Genomic DNA, 20873 nt, shown 5'->3' on the forward strand with positions numbered 1-20873 from the left:
AGGTCAAGGTCACAGTTAGGGGTCAACAGTCATTTTAGAGCTTGTCCAGGCCACAATTTTGATAAGTATGGAGCAAGCTTTTTTTCTTTGGCATATAACTTGGCTGAAATGTTTGCCTCAACCAGTTCTTTTAGTAGTATCATAAATGTTAGTCATTTTTGACAACTGGCCGGCTCGACATGTTGCCCGTGGGCATCTAGTGACTCTAAGTGGTGGTCAGATTTACAGATTGAAAAGTGAACAGTAACCTGCTGGCTGCTAAAGGCAGGTTGCTGCTTAGTACAGGTAGCTACTAAAGCAGTTCAACTGAAATTTGAAAAATTTGATATAAATCTGGAGGTATAACCCTTTGAAAGAACAAGTTTCCATTCCAACCTCAATATTATATTCCAGGTGGAGAGATATTTACTTCTTCGTTTTACTTCAATCTATTTTTGTTCATGAGTATTTTCAATCCTTTGTTTTACCAAAGTATGTCTTATTCACAAGAACACTTCATTTCTGTGTTGTACTATTATATGTATTGTATACTTCAGTATCCAGTACTCGCAAAATAAACAGAAACACGAAAGGTACATATTTATATGAAATAAGATTATTATGTGTACATGGATGCTTCATATTTGTATTATACATGTGATGCAGAAATTTTATTACTCTACTATCCTTACCATTCTCTTTATTATGCCCCCTTTCAAAGAAGAGGGGGTTTTGTCGTTTGTGCATGTCAGTCAGTCGGTAGACACTTTGCTGTCCTATGAATAATTAGAGAATACTTTGGTATACAGTGGTCAAGCTTAATAGGATGATTGCCTGCGGCCATTAGCTGACCTTGTATATTTTGGAGAGCAGTAGGTCAAAGATCAAGTTCACAATGACCTTGAAACTGTAAATAGCTTCCAGTCATGATTAAACTGCAGAAACATGGGTATACAATGTACAATGGTTAAACTTCTAGGTCTACAGAAAGTTTGCATATGGTCACTAAATGATCCCCATGGCTTCGAATGTCAAGGCTACAGTTACCTGGAGCTTGAAAATAGGCTCATGTCATTAACTGGAGAATATTATGCCACTTAATAGAATGATTGCCTGTGATCAGTATATCACCGCTATTCAGAGTTACCTTAGTAAGTGAGTTGGGTTCTACGGCGAACCGACACAAAAAGGTCATATATCGCCGAGAGAGTTATCTTGAGTTTGAAATGGTTTCTGATCAGTAGGTGATGAATGCTTTGACCTACAGCCATCAAACTTTGTAACGTTATTGTAGGCAGCTGACCCCACCCTATTTTGGGTCAGAGTCACAGTGACATTGATAATAAACTGGTTTATTATAACTTGCTGTCTTACTTTATAGCATGATTGTCTGTGGTCGTTTTAAGGTTATTATGTCAAAGGTCAAGGACACATTATGTCCGAGGTCAAGGTCACATTATGTCAGATGTGGAGGTTACATTATGTCAAAGGTCAAGGTTACATTATGTCAGATGTCGAGGTCACATTATGTCAAAGGTTAAGGTCACATTATGTCAGATGTCAAGGTCACATTATGTCAAAGGTTGAGGTCACATTATGTCAAAGGTCAAGGTCGTATCATACTTTAGATAGAAATTACTCAACCAGCGGGGTCGTGAGTTCGATCCCTGGGTGGGGCGTATGTTCTCCATGATGATTTTATATTAGATGTAGTGTCTGAAATCAATCGTCCTTCACCTCTGATTCATGTGGGCAAGTTGGCCTTTACTTGTGGAGAACAGTATTGTGCTGGTGCAGAATCCAGGAACACTGGTTAGGTTAACTGCATGCCGTTACTTAACTGAAATACTGTTGAAAAACGGTGTTAAACCCATAACAAACAAACAAAACCAGTTACCTCTGAAAGGCCATAATGTGGGGTGTATGTGTTTCACAAACAACTCTTATTTTCCTTGATTTTTTTTACTCTACCAAGCTTAATACATTGGATATGGGGTTGTGTCTTACATAGAGAGAATGATAAAGTGGATTGATTATGATTATTCTTGTGTGTAACAAGCTATGACAGTTTAAATCATTGTTTATAGACGTGCTTTATTATGTAATGTTTGAAAGGTTGGGAATTTAAAACATGCATGTGTACTTATTGTTTGATCAGCCTTTTCTGTATAAACAAGAGTTTTCCTTGATTTCTTTTAAACATTCATGTTAAACATCATTTCAAAATAACTGCAGTGGTGGCAATAGGGTCTTTTAAATTTTCAAAATATCTTGATTTGGCTTTGATTTATTGTTACTCAAAGATTTTCTTACTATAACCATATTTTTCAAGTGTCAATTTTACTCATTTTGGACACAAAAAAATGTTGTAAAATTTTGTCCTTTTTTGTAGATGTACAGACTTTCAGGATGTCAGTTAACATAAATATGATAAAAGCAGTATTTACCGGTACCAATACTTGCAAAAGTTTTGTGAAACTTTGAAAAAAAAGTATTTGTTCAAAATTGTTCATATCAAGTTGATGTCAGAGTTTTACACAGGCAAAAAACACATTTTTGCCCTGAAATTGACATTACTAAATGTTTGATATGTATTTGAAATTAAAGAAGTTCTTACTATCATACCTGCATACATTTAGAATAATGCATAACTTGCATCTGATTCTCGCAAAAATAAGGTTGAAATTCAGATACAAAAGGATAGGACAGATCAAAGTTTTTGTAAGTGCCTGCTGAAACTCATCCAATAAATTAAATCATATTGTATGTCAAGATTAGGGTGAATTTTCAGTGTTCTGAATTATAACTTGTCAGATGCTTATTGAATTATATAGAAGAATCCTTTATATATACATACATGAAAAGGTATGAAAATCACAACCTTTCTATAGCGCTTCAACCTTTAGCCTGCTGGTGTTAAGTGATGCCGCTTTTGTAACCAGTGCATACCAAGATCAGCCTGTACTGTTTACTATTCAGTCAGTAAATTTGCTATAACGCCCCTTCAAATATTAGATTATGCCCCAGTCTAGAAATTTAGCGGACTAAAGGTTAAATTGAATTTATTCATTCTGACCCCTATGGAATTGCATCAGCTTATTGGATACATGGAGCTTTAAAGCCTCTTTGATCTTAAAATGCTTTTGGCATGTCTTCAGATTTCTTTCTGAGATTTTATTGATATTTTTGTAAATCAAGTTTTCTGACAAATGACATAGTTTAAAATTAAACTGCAGTTGATAGTATTTCAGGATATTCTGCATAACCGTACACCCATTTATTCCTGGTTTTGATTGGTTAGCTTGATTTCGTCCTACTTTTTGCCGTTTGGTAACCAATACAGAAACGCTGTAATAATTATATATTCTTAAATAAATTATAAAAATAAATCAGTGAAATAGATCTGGCAATTTCTCGGTGAAAACTATCATGTATATTTTTGACAGATTACATGGTCAGAAGTGTGAATTTTGGTTAAAAAGACATGAAATAGTAGAAATATTTGTGGAGATATTTTCACATAAGATCAACATTTTGTTCATTGTGAATAACAGATCTTAAAATTTAGTGAGTGGTATCGCAAACATTGCATCATTCTGGTGATGTTCACTTAGTGAAAGATATTACGATTTAACAGTTTAATGTTCTCTGTATATATTCATCAGTTTAGGTTTTCATTACTTGTGTTCTACATACTCTACAGGATTAATTAAAAATATAGTTTCTGAGTATCTTTGTAGTTATCTGTCATTTATGCAGTATAACATTGTAACATAAAGCCCCAATATAGTGTCAATGCCATATTAAAGAATGTAGGATTTTGCATGTCTATTCTTGAAAATGTTGGATAAAAACAGCTTAAGGTGGTGGATCAGTAATGATAATTGGCAATTATCATTTGAATACTTACTCTGCACTTGTGATTTCATTATCTCCTGGCTGATTAAATTAAGGTAGTGGACCCGTTGGCAATGTCTGTGCGATAACGTATATATAGCATCCTTTAGCAATAACAGGTTATTATATTTTGAGACATCTAGAGAATGCCAAAATAGCATATTGATAATATGTGAATGAATGGCATTACGGGTTCACTACCTTAAGGTGCTTATAACAGTATGTGCTACATTAGTAGCCAAAGATTTCCGGAGAAGCATACAAGAATACTTAATGGCACAGAAATTGCTATTCTTCATTGCAAATCCACTACCTTTAATGAAATTGCTTTGGGAAGTAATTTGGTGTATTATGGTAGGAGTTCAGCCAGATCTGTCTACCAAGACTACTTGTAGGAAATGAAAAATGAGTTCTGGATTATATTAATAAATCCATTTGTACTAAAATATCCCATATTTTAGTATCATAAACACTCTACAAAACATGTTTTCTGGAGAGCAATGAAAATTCGAATTGTCCGCCCATAGGTCACATAACTATATTACATTATAACAACAATTGTTCTCCTGGAATAGGTATAGATACACTGTTTACAGTTGAATGATTGAAGAGATAATTGCTACAGTCAAACTTCGGTCGCTCGAACTCAGATAATTCGTACACCACCCTCCGCTTGAACTCTTCTTAAGATCCCGGTAATATCCCTGTTTAATTAAATTTGATCTATGGCTCTAGCAACTGATAACTCAAACAATTTTTGCTGGTCCCGTCGGGTTCAAGCGAACAAAGTTAGGCTGTATTTTGGTCAAGTTCAATAACTCGCTGGGGATTTGCTGTCCTTGAATTAGTCGAAATTGATAAAATTGACAAGATATCTGCCCAGTTAGTAGAGAATTTTAAAAGACAAAAGTAATTTGCTTTGATGGGTATATAATGTTACAATCTGCTTTCTCCTGTTTCTTGGATCAATGTGAATTCTGACAGATCGTGCATTTAATAATGTTGGTTGGAAAGCAGTACAATATACTGCAAAAGTTTTTAATTTTGTAACATGAAAACACTTGTGACTTCTGTGAAATATTTGTGAAGTAAAAGACTTGTGTAGGTTTTCACCAAGGGCTTGAGTTACTATTAAGTTTTCACACTTATATCAAGCAGATGAAGACAATTATTAACTAACGATAAAAATAATTAAATTATTTTAAAAAAAAAGAGAAGAAATTACCTTATGAAAACCTGCAATCTGAACCAGTCATTTAGTTATTCTCTTTGAATGCTTTATATAGGCCCTACATGTTGCATTTTTGAAAATATTTCCAAACATTTCAGTACACAACATATCTACATTTGAAGCTTGTGAAATTTCTGGGAAGCAAAAATATTTATTTAACAGTACTACCTAAATGAACCCAGAAATAAAGGTGTAGAAATTATTTTGTTTTTTGTGATATTAAATTATTTTTTAAAAAATCACTAAAAGATTAGAGATGGTACTGCAAGTATAATACAGATTCAAGTCTACAAGTACAAATGCACCTAGCCTACCCTCTTAGCTAAATATGGAGAGAGACTAGATCTACAGATAGCTGTGGCAAGGCGTATGTTCTCCTTGACAATGTGATAAAAGACATTGTGTCTGAAATCATTAGTTCTCCACTTCTGATTCATGCGGAGAAGTCAGCAGTTACTTGTGGAGGAAAGGTTAGTACTGGTGCAGAATCCAGGAACAATGGTTAGTTTAAGTTCCCGCCGTTGCATAACTAAAATACTGTTGAAAATCGGGTAAAACCCAAAACAAACTAACAATACAAATGCATCTAAATTGATAAGGGTTTAAGTAGGAAAGAAAAATACAGTGAACATTATAGTGGTTCTAGTTTTGACTTTGTACAAATAAATTTGAAGACTATTATATAAAGATTATCATATCTCTGTCTTATTCTTTTTCAGCAACCAGTCCAGATGAATATTTTGATGGGTACAAGTCTGCAGACAGTAAACCCTCAGATAGTACCAGTCAGTTCAGTACAGACCAGTCTGAAGGTGAAGATTTTAAAAACTTTGAGAACTACCTGGATGAATTTCAAAGGAAGAAAGATTTACAAGACAAGGAGAGTCCATTACACCGACCTATCTCAAAGTTTCTTAATAAGGATAACACACCACCCTCACCCAACCGTTTTTTCAAAAAGCCAGACACTCCTGTCAAAAAACTTCCTATACCAGTCCATGTGAAATTGCCAAACAATCAGAATCCAGCTTCATCCGATGAGTTCTCAGATTTTGCAGATTTCCAGTCTGCTCCTGTAGTTTCTACAGGGAACCAGTCTGGACAGTCAGATTCATTGAAAGCTTCTGCATCTGCCATTGATCTTATAGGTGATGAAGATAAGTATGCAGCACTAAGAACTTTGGATTTCTCCTCCCCTCCAGATGAAAATGAGCCTGATCTTATGGGTGAAGCAGAAGATATCAAGCCTCCAACAGATTCAGATGAAAATTGGGCAGATTTCCAAACAGCTTCTGGTGATGCAGATCAAAATGCAGTTGGAGATGGACTAAGCCATGGTTCTACCCAAATTAGTGATACTATATCTGATAATAAAGAAGACTCTGACTGGGCAGCCTTTGAAACAGCTGATGAGAACAAAAAGGCTGAATCAGGCTGGTCTGCAGTTACTAGTGAAGCAGATCTTGTGTCTAATCATATGGTTACAAATGGAGATAATAGTTTTGTTCCTCAAGCCTCCTTGGATGTTGACTTTGGTAAAGAAGAGAAAAATGAAACAGATGACTGGGCTGGGTTTCAAGATGGAACTGATGATTTTACAGACTTCCAGAGCTCAGTGAAGGATACAACAATTAAATCAGATGAAAAGAGCTCAGGTTTAATAAGTGTGAAGAAAGATAAACTTGATTCAAATGAAATTTTAGGACTGTTTAAAGTTAAATCAGAACCAGTGAGTTTGAAAAGTAGAGATGATGATGTTACATTCCCTGCCAAACCAGAAGTATCAGTATCAAGCAGTATAAATAAAATGCATGGAATAAGTGAAAGTACTCAGAAAAACGACAGTTTATCACCAACTGAGAAAAAGAAGCAAAAACATTTCAGTGAAGAGGACGATTTCATGAAACCTCCTCCTTTAGACGACTTCGTTGAGGAGGATCATGATGATTTTGGAACTTATTCTAGAGGATATGATTTTGATGATATCATGAAACCTAAAGTTTCTGAAAAGAAAAATGTATATGGAGTTTATGGTGTGAATGATGCATTTGTTGTTGAAGGACATAAGAAAAATACAAATGAGCCGAAGAGTGTATCGATAGAAGTAACGAAAGATTCTGATGTTGATAATGACAGTGATAGTGCCTCCTCTAAGGATAATGATATATTCAGGGGGAAATTTGGACTTGGAAAAGTAACTGGTGAAGATTCACAGTCCATAGCGAGTTTAGAGCTTGTAGTTAATAGGAGTTTACAGAATGTAAGAGATGCAGCTGAAGGAGGGGATACTCAGTCTGTATCCAGCAGTGACTTTGGAAACTTCGAGGCCGGTGTTAATCAGGATGTTTTGCCGGAATCGAAGTCTCTGGACAGTCTGGACCTTAGACGGGAAGATGTGGCAGAGAATGGAAGCAGCCAGGAAAACTCAGACAAGGAGGCAAAGGAAGAAAGTCCATCAAGAGATCAGCATGGTTTGTGCATTTGCTATATTTCATTAATGTACAGCTGAAACTCAGTATCTTGAATCCCAAAGGATCAATTGTTTTAGGTTGAGAACAAAATTACACTTAAAATGATATTTTGTGCACATGTTTTCAGGATTGGACTTGAAAATGTCTTCAAGATAGCCAGAATTTTTAGGAAAACGAGTTCCAGATATTGAGTCTCAGTTGTGCTGATTTTTAGATAACAACGGTTTTACTTTTTTAATATACAACGGTCTTTTCTGTGATTTACATGTCCGAAATATGGCATTAGCTGGAGATAATTCAGTTCTGTATTATAGTTATTGACAGCAGGGCTGTTAAAGAGTATGCAGCTGCTCTATCATTTCTTCTCAAGACATTTTTGACATATTAATATTTCATCAATGTTTTTTTTTATTTTTTGAAGAAAAAAAAATGTGGCGATGTAAAAAAGTAGACATTATTTGTTTTAGAATTTGTGAAGCCAGTCTTTGATGTTGGAGTTCCCAGTGCAGGTTTACCTATCATTGGAGATCGTTACAGTGCAATTATGCATGATGTACCTGTAAGTACTTACACCTTTTAAGATCTTTTTATGCCCCCGAAGGGAGGCATATTAGTTTTCAACTGTCCGTCCGTTAGTTCGTTCGTTCGTCACAACGTTTACTTTTTGCATGAAGGCACTTTACTCGCGAACCACTGCACCCAGGACCTTCAAACTTCACATGCTGATAGTACTTATTGAGTACACAACCCCTACTGACTTTGGGGTCACCAGGTCAAAGGTCAAGGCGCTGCGTGGGCATTTGTCATCATTAGTGACAGCTCTTGTTTGTATTTTATGTTGGACGTCGCAGGAGTGTAATATAGCCATTACATAAAAATGATAATACACTAGTGTTATAAAGCTTTGACATCGACGTCGTTTGCAATATAGGAGACATTGGTCAAATTGACTTTTTTGTAATTGTATTTCGTTGTGGAATTTTACCCTTAAAAGTTGAAACAGGTAGATATATTGGTCTTAATCCAAACGATACGATTTGTCAATTTTGTAACAATGGTTCTATAGAAGATGAAACGCATCTTTTACTGAACTGTCCTACTTATACAGATATCAGAGTAAATATGATGAACAGAGCATTAGAAAGTAATAGCATGTTTCTAACACTGTCTTTTGAAGAAAAGTTGAAATATTTGATAAATACTCATTATGTTCTTGTTGCTAAATTTATTGTAAATGGTATGAGTAGACGAAAATCTCTCTTGTTTAACTAATACTGCAAACTTGAATGCTCGCAAGTGATATTTCGCGTTACACTAGTTATGGAATTTACAGAGAGTGAACATTTGATCACAGTTAATCACGCTTTTGTATACTTTGTCGAGCATTCGTATGTCGGCAGCATTATTAGTTTTATGTGCAAAACATCTATGTGCTTCTTTTTTTCCAACAAAAAATGTTCAGAATATATTCTTTATCACGTATATGTTTAATTGTATGAATATTTCGATAATAAGTTGTATAAAAAGTTATATTTTTAGAGTAACTTATAGGCCCAACGTGGCCGGGTGTTGTAAAATGTTTCTGTTGATTTTGTACTTTGTACATATGTTATACACAATGTCACTATAATAAAATTTACTTACTTACTTACTTACTTACTTACTTAATAGTTAAAGAAAGTAAAAAAAGTTTTATGTTTTGACAGGAAAAGTTAACATGTGATAAAAAGAATATTACATATGTGATTATCCACATTGAATTCATTAAAATCGTTGAATAAATTCAATATGAAAAGATACTCGTGGGATATCCTCTATAAATACATATTTTACTAGAAATCAAGATTCTTGTAGCATCTTCAGTGAAATTATTTGGTGGCAAAATATAAGATCAGTTTTTCACATTTTCAAAGCGATATTTAGCAGGGTTCAAGCTAGCCCAGAAAAATTGGGAGATGTGACTTCTCCCTTCAGTGAAAATAGGGAGAAGTTTTCTCAGAACAGGGAGAAGTGAGGCTGCGGGTCATAACAGTCATTAATTAAACCGTATATTACAGTTTTGATGGTACAACACAAAGGAATAACATTTCAAAACAACACATATTTTACATATAAGTACAAAATGCCAAGTATCAAATACAAACACACACAGTGAGCATGGATTTATGCAGTAGTTTAAAACATTCATAAATAATACTAAATCAGCATCAGTATTATAACAGGCATGTGTAGTGTGATTTGTTGTTCGGCTGTGTCATGACCCCTTGCATATGCTTTATCAAATTTTGCCAGTCTACATATAACACAGTGCAATTTGCCAGGCTCATCTTCCTTCCACCAGTCAAAACTAACAATTCCACCAGTCAAAACTAACAACAGAAAATTAATTTTTCAATTCTTATCCATGCACACCCCTGTTTCAAACCCCAGCTGGTCAAAATCCGGATATCCAAAATTTTATGTCCGGATACTGATACACTCATAAACATTGCCCAATTCTCCAGTCTAAAGAATATATTTCACAAACTGTGATGATGCAAAGACAACTTAACAGCACAGGACAGTATCTGATATTAAAGTCTACAATGACAATACCTTTTATTGGAGAAAATTAAGAAAAATGTTCATGAAATACCGGCAAGTTGTCACCGCGAGCAGACATTCTGACAACCTACTTTCGTTTTCAAAAAACTTTTACAAAAAGATAAAAGCTAATGTGTTCTTATCTAAAATTGATTGTGATTGATTTTTGTTGATTGAAATTAAATATCTGTTGTCTGAATTCCAATTTAATTTGTGTATAACACGGATATTTACGTCTGGCAGCCACAATTAAAACCATACATTACGAATAACTCTGGTTATTATTCAGAGCTTTTCTTTAGGCCCTATCGGTCAATTTGCGATGGGCTATCATCCTATAATCAGCTACTGACTCTTGCGCCAACATACTTGTGTTTTTGTTTTTATTTACCCTACTTTTAACAGCTTTTAGTTGTTTGTTTTCACACGTGATGCACACACTTTTATTCCGTGATGCACAAAATCAATTAAAGGCAATTTTGTTTCGCCTCGTTTGATTGGTGTTTCCAAAGTTTTCGACCAATTAAAATCATCCTAACGATATTCGGTGAAAGGCAGAGCATACTTTGTTGACAGGTGAAGTTCACAACCCGAAACGGGATAAGTTTCGCTAATTGATTATGTAATGTTTTTACAAGCTGATTAGAAGCTGATATATGCGATATATACATGTATGATAACTGTCTCGGGCGCCAGATTTTAGGGCGACTTGTTTTTCGCTTTTCTGTACAAACAGAGCGAAGTCATCAGAAAAAAAGCGACCACTTCGCTCACGTCGCCTAGAAGCGTGGACCCTGTTTAGTATGCCTATTCTGGTGAGTTCTAGAAGATGTTTGAAGACTAGTCTATCATTATCTCATGCTCGGTGCAGCAATGGGAGCAGTACAACCTGGCTACCTAAAGCAGGTGGCTGTTTTAGACAAGTAGAAATTGGAACAAAAATTCAATTCAGGAAGTAATGGCTGCTTAAGGCAACTAGTTGGTTAATATAGGAGGCCACTAAGGCAGTTAAAACTGTACAAACATTTAACCCTTTAACTCTGCTGAATTTCTATGATGGACTTGTCCATCTTTCAATTTTGACAGTACCATTTTACTGTTAAAGGGGTGCTTACCAAAAAGATGGTGAATGGCGAACAGTGCAGATCTTGATCAGACTGCATGGATGTGCAGTCTGATCATGATCTACGCTGTTTGCAAAGGCAAATCTATTTCAATTGTGTCCACCATGATAAGGGTCAAAAATGATTCAGTTTGAATATCTCAGTCTAAATTTATGGTTTCTATAATTATATTTGACTACAGGGTAGTGACAAACATGCGTATGAATGGCAGCGTTGCCTTGACAACTGTTGTCGTATGATCCAAGATGCAAACAACATGTTCAACTCGATAAGTAGTTCCAGTGTGTGTAATGAAGTGATCAAATCTTCACAAGGTTCGCAGTATATACAAGGTAGGTTATGTGGCTGTCAACTTTTAACTAAGGGAAATATATACTCAGTTGGCTATAAATAAGTTTGGTTATAAATAAGTAAGGCTTTGATATTTGGAATGTAGCATCATCTAGTGGTCTTCTACCAAAATTGTTCAAATTATCCCCCTAGGGTCAAATATGGCCCCGCCCCGGGGGTCACATGGTTTATATAGACTTATATAGGGAAAACTTTGAAAATCTTCTTATACTAAACCACACGGCCTAGGGCTTTGATATTTGTTATGAAGCATCATCTAGTGGTCCTCTACCAAAATTGTTCAAATTATCCCCCTAGGGTCAAATATGGCCCCGCCCCGGGGGTCCCAATTTTTACATAGACATATATGAAAAAAAGTTTAAAAATCTTCTTGTCTGAAACTACAACACTTAGACCTTTGATATTTGGTTTGTAGCATTGTCTTATGGTCCACAACCAAAATTGTTCAAATTGTACCCCTGGGGTGAAAAGAGACCCTGTCGTGGGGGTCCTAAGTTTTATAGACTTATATAGGAAAAAACTTTAAAAATCTTCTTTTCTGAAACCATACGACCTATGTTTTTGATATTTGGCATGATGCATTGTCTAGTAGTCCTCTACCAAAATTGTTCAAATTATGCCCCTGGGGTTAAAAGAGGCACCGCCCTGGGGTCACTTAGTTACTATGTGAGTTATATAGGAAAAAATCATTTGATCCTATTTCCAAGACTGTTTAATTATAATTACCTGGTGACCTCAAGTAATATGATGTCACTTGACTGTGACCTTGACCTACTGACCTATTTTCTTGTTTTTTAGCTCACCTGTCACATAGTGACAAGGTGAGCTTTTGTGATCACCCTTCGTCCGGCGTCCGGCGTCCGTCGTCAGTCCGTCCGTGCGTCAACAATTTCGTGTCTGCACGATAGTGGTTTCATTTATGATTTTATTTTAACCAAACTTGCACACAACTTGTATCACCATGAGATCTTGGTTCCTTTCTTGAACTGGCCAGATCCCATTATGGGTTCCAGAGTTATGGCCCCTGAAAGGGCCAAAATTAGCTGTTTTGACCTTGTCTGCACAATAGCAGCTTCATTTATGATTTGAATTTAATCAAACTTACACAAAACTTGTGTCACCATAAGATCTTGGTTCCTTTCTTGAACTGGCAAGATTCCTTCATGGGTTCCAGAGTTATGGCCCCTGAAAGGGCCAAAATTAGCTATTTTGACCTTGTCTGCACAATAGCAGCTTCATTTATGATTTGATTTTAACCAAACTTGCACACAACTTGTATCACCATAAGATCTTGATTCCTTTCTTGAACTGGCAAGATTCCTTCATGGGTTCCAGAGTTATGGCCCCTGAAAGGGCCAAAATTAGCTATTTTGACCTTGTCTGCACAATAGCAGCTTCATTTATGATTTGAATTTAATCAAACTTGCACAAAACTTGTGTCACCATAAGATCTCGGTTCCTTTCTTGAACCGGCCAGATCCCATAATGGGTTCCAGAGTTACGGCCCCTGAAAGGGCCAAAATTAGCTATTTTGACCTTGTCTGCACAATAGCAGCTTCATTTATGATTTGATTTTAACCAATCTTGCACACAACTTGTATCACCACAAGATCTTGCTTACTTTATTGAACTGGCCAGATTCCATCATGGGTTCCGGAGTTATGGCCCCTTAAAGGTCCAAAATTGGCTGTTTTGGCTTTTGCAGCCATATAGAGACTTCATTTATGGTTTTATTTGATACAAACTTCCAAAATGTCTTCAACAACAATAAATCTTGGATTCCATGACAAATCAGATCCAATCGTAGGTTCCAGAGTTATTTTATATCTGATTACCTCCCCTGATTGTAATCAAAATGGATTTATATCAGTAAGTACTTATAGGACATATTTGAAATTTCATTATTGTTATTAGTTGGAGTGAGACAATCAGAGTAGATAACTATGGACTGATTTTATGTCAAATTACCTCCCTTTATTTCAAATTAAAATGGGTATATCTCCGTAACTAATGAAGATACTGATCTGAAATTTCATTTATGTCAACAGATTTATTTGGCAGATCTTTCTTTTGTTCACTTACAATATATATTTTTTTTTAATTACTTCCCTTTTTCGTTACTATAAATAGCTTATTTTTAGTAACTTTTTTATTATTGGCCGTAGGGAAAAACAGAGACCACTTTTCAGCGGTACAACATGGATGGTACCTCCAATTTTTAGGTGTATTTTGACACATCTATACCTTGTAAGAATTTTTTTTTTCTTTTTGTTTAAATTCTTCCCTTTGTTGTTCCTGTCCTTCGGATTTAGATATTTTTTCTGAGGACCTTCTTGTCCTCAAGTGCAATGATAACAGGTGAGCGATATAGGGCCATCATGGCCCTCTTGTTTAAGATACAGCCTTGAAATTTTGATGACATACACAGTTTTGCACATCAATCGTAAAACTGAATTTCATTGACCATGAATGTGACCTACTGACTTTCTTAATACATGTATTTTATCATCAGTTTGATCTTTGAAGCATGTAGCTCATATTACTCAGGTGAGCGATCCAGGGTCATCATAACCCTCTTGTTTATGTTTATACATGTATAAAAGTTTGGAAACTATTACGTAATTCTTGATTTTTATGCCCCTGAAGGGACTTCGGAGGCATATAGTTTTTGAACCGTCTGTCGGTCTGTCCGCAATTTTCATGTCCGGTCCATATCTTTGTCATCCGTGGATGGATTTTTAAATAACTTGGCATGAATGTGTACCACAGTAAGACGACTTGTTGCGCGCAAGACCGAGGTCCGTAGCTCAAAGGTCAAGGTCACACTTAGACCTTAAAGGTCATTTTTCATGATAGTGCATTGATGGGTGTGTCCGGTCCATATCTTTGTCATCCATGGATGGATTTTCAAGTAACTACGCAAAAATATGTGGCACAGCAAGACGACGTGTCGCGCGCAAGACCCAGGTCTGTAGCTCAAAGGTCAAGGTCACACTTAGACGTTAAAGGTCATATTTCATGATAGTGCATTGATGGGCGTGTCCGGTCCATATCTTTGTCATTCATGCATGGATTTTAAAATTATTGGGCATGAATGTGTACCACAGTAAGACGATGTGTCACGCGCAAGACCCAGGTCCGTAGCTCAAAAGTCAAGGTCACACTTAGACGTTAAAGGTCATATTTCATGATAGTGCAATGATGGGCGTGTCCGGTCCATATCTTTGTCATTCATGCATGGATTTTAAAATAACTACGCATGAATGTGTGGCACAGTAAGACGACGTGTCGCGCGCAAGACCCAGGTCCGTAGGTCAAAGGTCCTAAACTCTAACATCGGCCATAACTATTCATTCAAAGTGCCATTGGGGGCATGTGTCATCCTATGGAGACGGCTCTTGTTTTTCTTGAGAAAAACATTAACTTGTACCTTTATATATAATGTAGAGGTGAAGTCGTGTTTTAGTGAAAGGACCTCTGTGACTAAGTGGTTAAGGTCACCAATGTCTCAGACGGTTTGAGACTTGTTAAGATTGTCATGTAAGGAAGCTATCCAGGTGCTGTGTAGAAGATTTATGCTTCTAACCAGATGCAAGAGGCTTCCATGGCTTAGAGGTTAAGGTTGCTAACTTCAAATCACTTGCCTCTTACTGCTGTGGGTTGCACACCTTGCTTGTGGTATAGAATTCTTGTATGTGAGAAAGCCATCCAGCTGGTTTACAGGACGGCAGTGGTTCTACCCAGGTACCAGCTCATGCTTGAAATAATGCCTGGAGGGGCACATGGAGTCTTCCTACACCATCAATAGCTGGAAAGTTGCTATATGACCTATAATTGTGTTGATGTGATGTTAAACCCAACAGAAATGAATCTTACCATATGCCCACCTGAGCCTGAATAAATAGCTGTTTGGCAATCTAGAATCTTCCACCATCATAAACACTGAATTTGAGCTGTGTCAGTCTGACTTGAGCCCCAGAACACAAAATAGATGTCTCAATGAGGGCTTTATCACACCTCTTGCGTGATGAAACACCTTATTGTTTTTGTCTTTCGCTGTGATCAATAATTTCTTCTGTGTATAAATCTTTTTAAAATCTTTCAGTTGCTGAAAAATCTTTATGAGAATACAAAGTTTCCATATTTGTATCTAGAAATGTTGTGCTTACACTATTACAGGTGTTATAGAGATCTACAGAGTGGTATGTAAGATAATCGTCACAATGAAAAAATCAGGTAATTATGACTTTCAAGATGCCTATTTATTGTACAGTAGTTCATTTTATTTATGTAAAGTTGTCTTTGCTTTTATGGTGTATAAAAATTCCTCTTTTATAGATGTAGTAACTCTAAGCAAGAATATATAGAAGGTTTAAGAGCCTTAAACCTAGTGGTTTTCCTACATACACCCCCCAGCCCCCCACTTCCTGCCCTTGCAGTTTTCCTACGTGAAACCCTCAAACCCTTGTGATTTTCCTACATGATACATCAAATCTTGAGGTTTGCTAACATAAATCCCACAAGCCCTTGTTGTTTTCCTACATCAAACCCTTGTGTATTCCTACATAGAACCTCAAACCCTTGTGTTTTTCTACATTAAACCCTCACACTGGTTTTCCTACACAACCTCTCAAACCCTTGCAGTTTTCCAATATAAGACCATCAAACCATGTGTTTTTCTACATAAAACCCTCACACTGGTGGTTTTCCTACATAAAACCATCAAGCCATTGTGAATTATCTACATAAAACCCTCACACTCTTGTGGTTTTCCTACATAAATCCCTCAAGCCATTGTGAATTTCTTACATCAAACCCTCAAACTCTTGTGGTTTTCCAACATTAAACCCTCAAACCCATGTGGTTTTAAAACATAAAACCCTCAAATCATTGCAGTTTTCCAAATAAAACCCCCCAGAGCCTTGGTTATTTACTCATTGTTCAGGCTGCAAACATTCAAACATCTCCTATCATACGAGGTGATGGCTTAGGGGGTAAAATTGATATTTTTGCCACCATTTTAAACATATTAACCTTTATAAAAAAGAAAAACCGATTTATTGATGGAAACTTCATTTGATTTCACCATAGAAGAGTATTTTTGCATCATTTCTGACTATTGTTTCTTCTTTGTTGTAGGTATCCATAGTGATAAACTTACACAGTATCTGAAAGACATAGATCTTGCCTGGAATAATCTGACAGCCTTTCTCGTTGGTGGGTCAGTTATGGTGAGTTCCTTAAGTTGTCATGATTTCATGTTGGATGTTCTGGTATGACAAATGTTTTTCTATAATAACATCTTCAAAAAATATTAAACCAAATTTGGTTCTCCTCAACCTGTGAATAATGTTTAGAATCCAATTTTGGTTCTCCTCAACCTGTGAAAAAAGTGTTCATAATCCAAAGTTGGTTCTCCTCAACCTCTGACAGTGAATAATGTTCTGGCATCGTGTTCACAAAACATTTTTCGGACTCAGCTGAGTTTGAGTTGGAAATTTTAATATCAGTTTTATTAAAATTTCAAGGCTAAATTCCTACTGAGACTGAGCATCACTACTGAATAGCCACTTGAAAATAGTCATTAACTTAAAATTTAGTTTAAAACATGCTATTTAGATGTAAATGACAAATAAAGTTTCATTATCGAACTCAGCTTAGACTGAAAATGTTTTGTGAACACAGGGCGAGAATATAAATTTGGCTCTCCTCAACCTGTAAAGGATGTTCACAACATTTCTTTAGTCATCGAGATCATTACTAAGTGTTACAGATCCGTTTAAGCTAGTTGAGAAATAGGGATTTTTTTCGGACTGACTGCAAAAAGAAGACACTGTAGCATCATTTAATTTTATGGGCGTGAAATTTCTTGGTTTAGGCCAAAGGGTTATTTTTTAGGGACATAAATTCATGGGTTTCAACTTCTGAACATAAAATGAATGGGGATTGACCCAATAAAAATATTCTTGAATATTAAACTTTAGCCTGCTGGCTGCAAATGATTCTGCCTTTGTGAACAGAGCAGACCAAGATCAGTCTGCATATCTGCGCAGGCTGATCATGGTCTGCACTGTTCGCTATTCAGTCAGTAAATTCTCAGTAAACAGCCCTTTGAATGATAAATGGTTCTGCCCAAATTGAATGATGGGTCAGTCCATTTAAGAAATTTAGCAGGGTAAAGGTTAATCACCCACAAAGATTAATGGTTTCACAGTGCATTGAAACAAAGGAAGAATAAGAATTGCCTGCCGTCTCTCTGTTATTTGCATAAAAAGAGGTTAAATTGAACTAATTACCCCCTGTCTATTTTAATTGGGTAATATCTGCACTGGTTTTATTTTTCACTAAATACCATGTTTTCTAATTAACACCCTCTCCCAAATAACCATCCCCCACCATATAGTTGTATTTATAACTTACATTTACCCCCCAAAAAATTTAGAAATCAACATTTTTAGGATCTTATTAAAGGCCTACTTTTGCAAAATGTTATGCCTCCGGAGGTGTTAATAAGGGCATATATGGTATTTCATGGAATGTGTCGATAGACAAATTCAGAGTTATCATGAATAATAAATATTGTTATAACCAATGAAGTAAACACCTAGGGATTTCATATCAACACAAATATTTATAGGTTATTAGATTTGTATTGAGAAATATGCATGAGTTTTGCAGCTGAAAGCTATAATTGAGTGCATATTTCTCGATGCAAATCTAATAATCTTTTTATTACATACACATACTACACTCATAATTATTATATAAATGATATATTTGTTCTTTAGCCCGAGTAAAATTGAAATTATTTTTTAGTTAAAGAACTTTTAAATAGGATGATGACATACATGAAACTGACGTCACAAATGATGTCACGCACCCGATATAAAATTTGAAATTTTTCAGGCTTCTCTGTAACTGAACGGAGTTTATAAATGCGTAATGTAATATGGCTGTTTATTAAGTTGCAAGATTTCAGTCATGAAAAATTACATATCTGCAGTAATTAATGAAGCCCGTGAAAGCACCTTTTGTTTTAGGTTTCAGATGAAGCGCTGACTAAGTGGCTGAGTGGTTAAGGTCTCTGGATTTGAATCACTTGCCCCTCATTGATGAAGGTTCGAAACTTCACTTGGGGCGTTGAATTCTTCTTGAGCTGGCTTATGTTACCTAGATTGTCTCAGTGTGACTCTGAACCATACAAAAAAAACCCAACAAAACCAAAGTTTTCCTGGCCTGCACATTAGCTATGCCTATCATTATACTATATTTGATTTTCCTTTTCCAGCCAGATCCACAGAGCCTAGATTTTAGTCACGGATCATTGCTGGATGACGACTCGTCCTCCCAGTACAGAGCTTGTGGCGTGTGTTTACTGGACGTGGAAATGAGAATCAAAGGCATGGACAATGAGAACGACAATGCCAAACTTACATATGGTCGGAGACAGTACCACGCTGCGTGCGCTAACTTTTGGATAAATTGTGTAGACTCGACTCTACCTGCATTGAAATTGCCAGAGTTATTGTGAAACATTCCTTGTCATTGTTTTACTTAAAAACACAAGCCTTCAGAAACCTTCTAATTTTTTAGAAAAATTAAGTCATCACTAGTTTTTTTTGGACGTCTGTATGTTATAAATTTATCTTTTCTAGTAACTTTGCCATAAACTCGCAGATTTTAAGCAGTCAAATATAGCTTTAAGTTACTACTGTAAAAGACTTAAAATTCACATGAACTTTATTTCGTGAATTTACTCAGACTTGTCCTAGTAAATTTATTGGAGAAATGTTGAAATGTTGACATTTCAGAAGTCAACATTTCAGAAGGAGAAACCGGGAATGCATTTGCGTATTTTGATATATATACTGATTGAAACTTGCCAAGAAATTTTTTAATTTGGGAGGGAGAAACACCAGAATATATGCGAAACGAAAAAAGAGTTCAGGCGAGTAATAAATGTTTTACAGTAATTGAATATTTTTACATCATATAATTATTAGGTTTACATTTAATGGTGTTTGTTTCTATATGGCATAATTTATATTTATTTAGCTACATGTATAAAGTCAACAAAGTATGATGCTAGTATATGGCAGATTGTGCAATATTAGTGTAGGCATTTTTATGCAGCTTTTTATTTATGTTGTTTTATGTAGGTATATTTTTTTTCCTGTATGAATTTTAAGATTGCTTTAATATATCTGTAAAACATTCCATTCCTTGTTGACCCGAGTGTAAAATTTAACCTGTATTTGTAATTTCCTTCCGTAATATAGAGTAAATATTTGTTCCCTAACACTTCTACTGTATAACTAATGTTAATGACACCCCCATAGAGCATACACCTCGGTACGGAGGCAGATATTTTCTGTTTCTTAGCAAATTGACCTCTCCATAGCAACAGCCTCTGTACAACAAGCATATTTTGTTATTCCCAGAGTTGTTCACTATAGAGAGGTTACACTGTATCTGTTTCGAGTTACTGTGAAAATGATATAATTTGGCGGGCATAGAATTTCATGGTTTTGGCAAAAATGACATTATTTGTGTATTTCAGTTGTTGAAAATATAGGAATATTACATGTTTGTTGGGATTTTATTGTTATTTTATTATTTTATGCAACCACAAAATCCATGAAAATTATTTACCCATGAATATTGATGATTTCACAGTATTTTAAGAGTCGGAGGCATCTGAAATTTGTTTCAAGCGAAATGTGTGGTAAATTACACTGTACTTGCATTTTTTTTACATAATGCTATTTCCTGGCTTTACATTCCATTGTAAGAGTTTTATTTATAAGTTGATTTTTTCAGTTCTCATACCATTATTAGTTCCGAAACCAACATTTCAGTAATAGTTTATGTTATACTGTGACTTTTTCTTTTTTTATTATTTAAAATGTAGTTGAGCCTGCCTTCAGCAGCCACCTGTATTGGGCACCTACATTAGCCGCCATGTGTATTTGGCAGGTAACTGCCTTTAGCAGTCAGGGCCCAGTTGTCCGAAACTTTTAACAGGCTGTTAAACTAACCGCCTGTTAAATTTTGATGCAAAATACTAGACTTGGTGGGAAACACTAGTATTGTGTTTTAATTTTACTGTAAAGACATTTAGTGTTAGAAATCTTTAACTTAAACATTTGTTTTTCTAAGTTTTCTAAAATGTCAAAAAATAATTCTGAAAGTTAATCAACTGTTAGCTTAATCCCTTGTTAAAGTTTGGAACAACTG

General features: G+C 35.6%; 1 protein-coding gene across 2 annotated transcripts in view; it reads left to right on the forward strand.

The window, feature by feature from the left end:
• LOC123534592 (synergin gamma-like) overlaps positions 1-19438 on the forward strand; it is a 41088-nt gene extending 21650 nt beyond the window's left edge. The window contains exons 14-20 of one of the 2 annotated variants that reach the window (XM_053518999.1): positions 537-572; positions 5827-7578; positions 8046-8137; positions 11467-11617; positions 15816-15872; positions 16776-16867; positions 18925-19438. In XM_053518999.1, the coding sequence (XP_053374974.1) occupies positions 537-572; positions 5827-7578; positions 8046-8137; positions 11467-11617; positions 15816-15872; positions 16776-16867; positions 18925-19167 (2423 nt within the window). In that variant the 3' untranslated portion in view covers positions 19168-19438. Of the gene's footprint in view, positions 1-536; positions 573-5826; positions 7579-8045; positions 8138-11466; positions 11618-15815; positions 15873-16775; positions 16931-18924 lie in introns of those variants that run through there. The other variant, XM_053518998.1, reaches the window with a different exon arrangement.
• Positions 19439-20873: the final 1435 nt, after the last annotated feature.

This window comes from Mercenaria mercenaria, chromosome 12 (assembly GCF_021730395.1).
Source record: "Mercenaria mercenaria strain notata chromosome 12, MADL_Memer_1, whole genome shotgun sequence".
In the NCBI taxonomy this organism is placed as follows: Eukaryota; Metazoa; Mollusca; class Bivalvia; order Venerida; family Veneridae; genus Mercenaria; species Mercenaria mercenaria.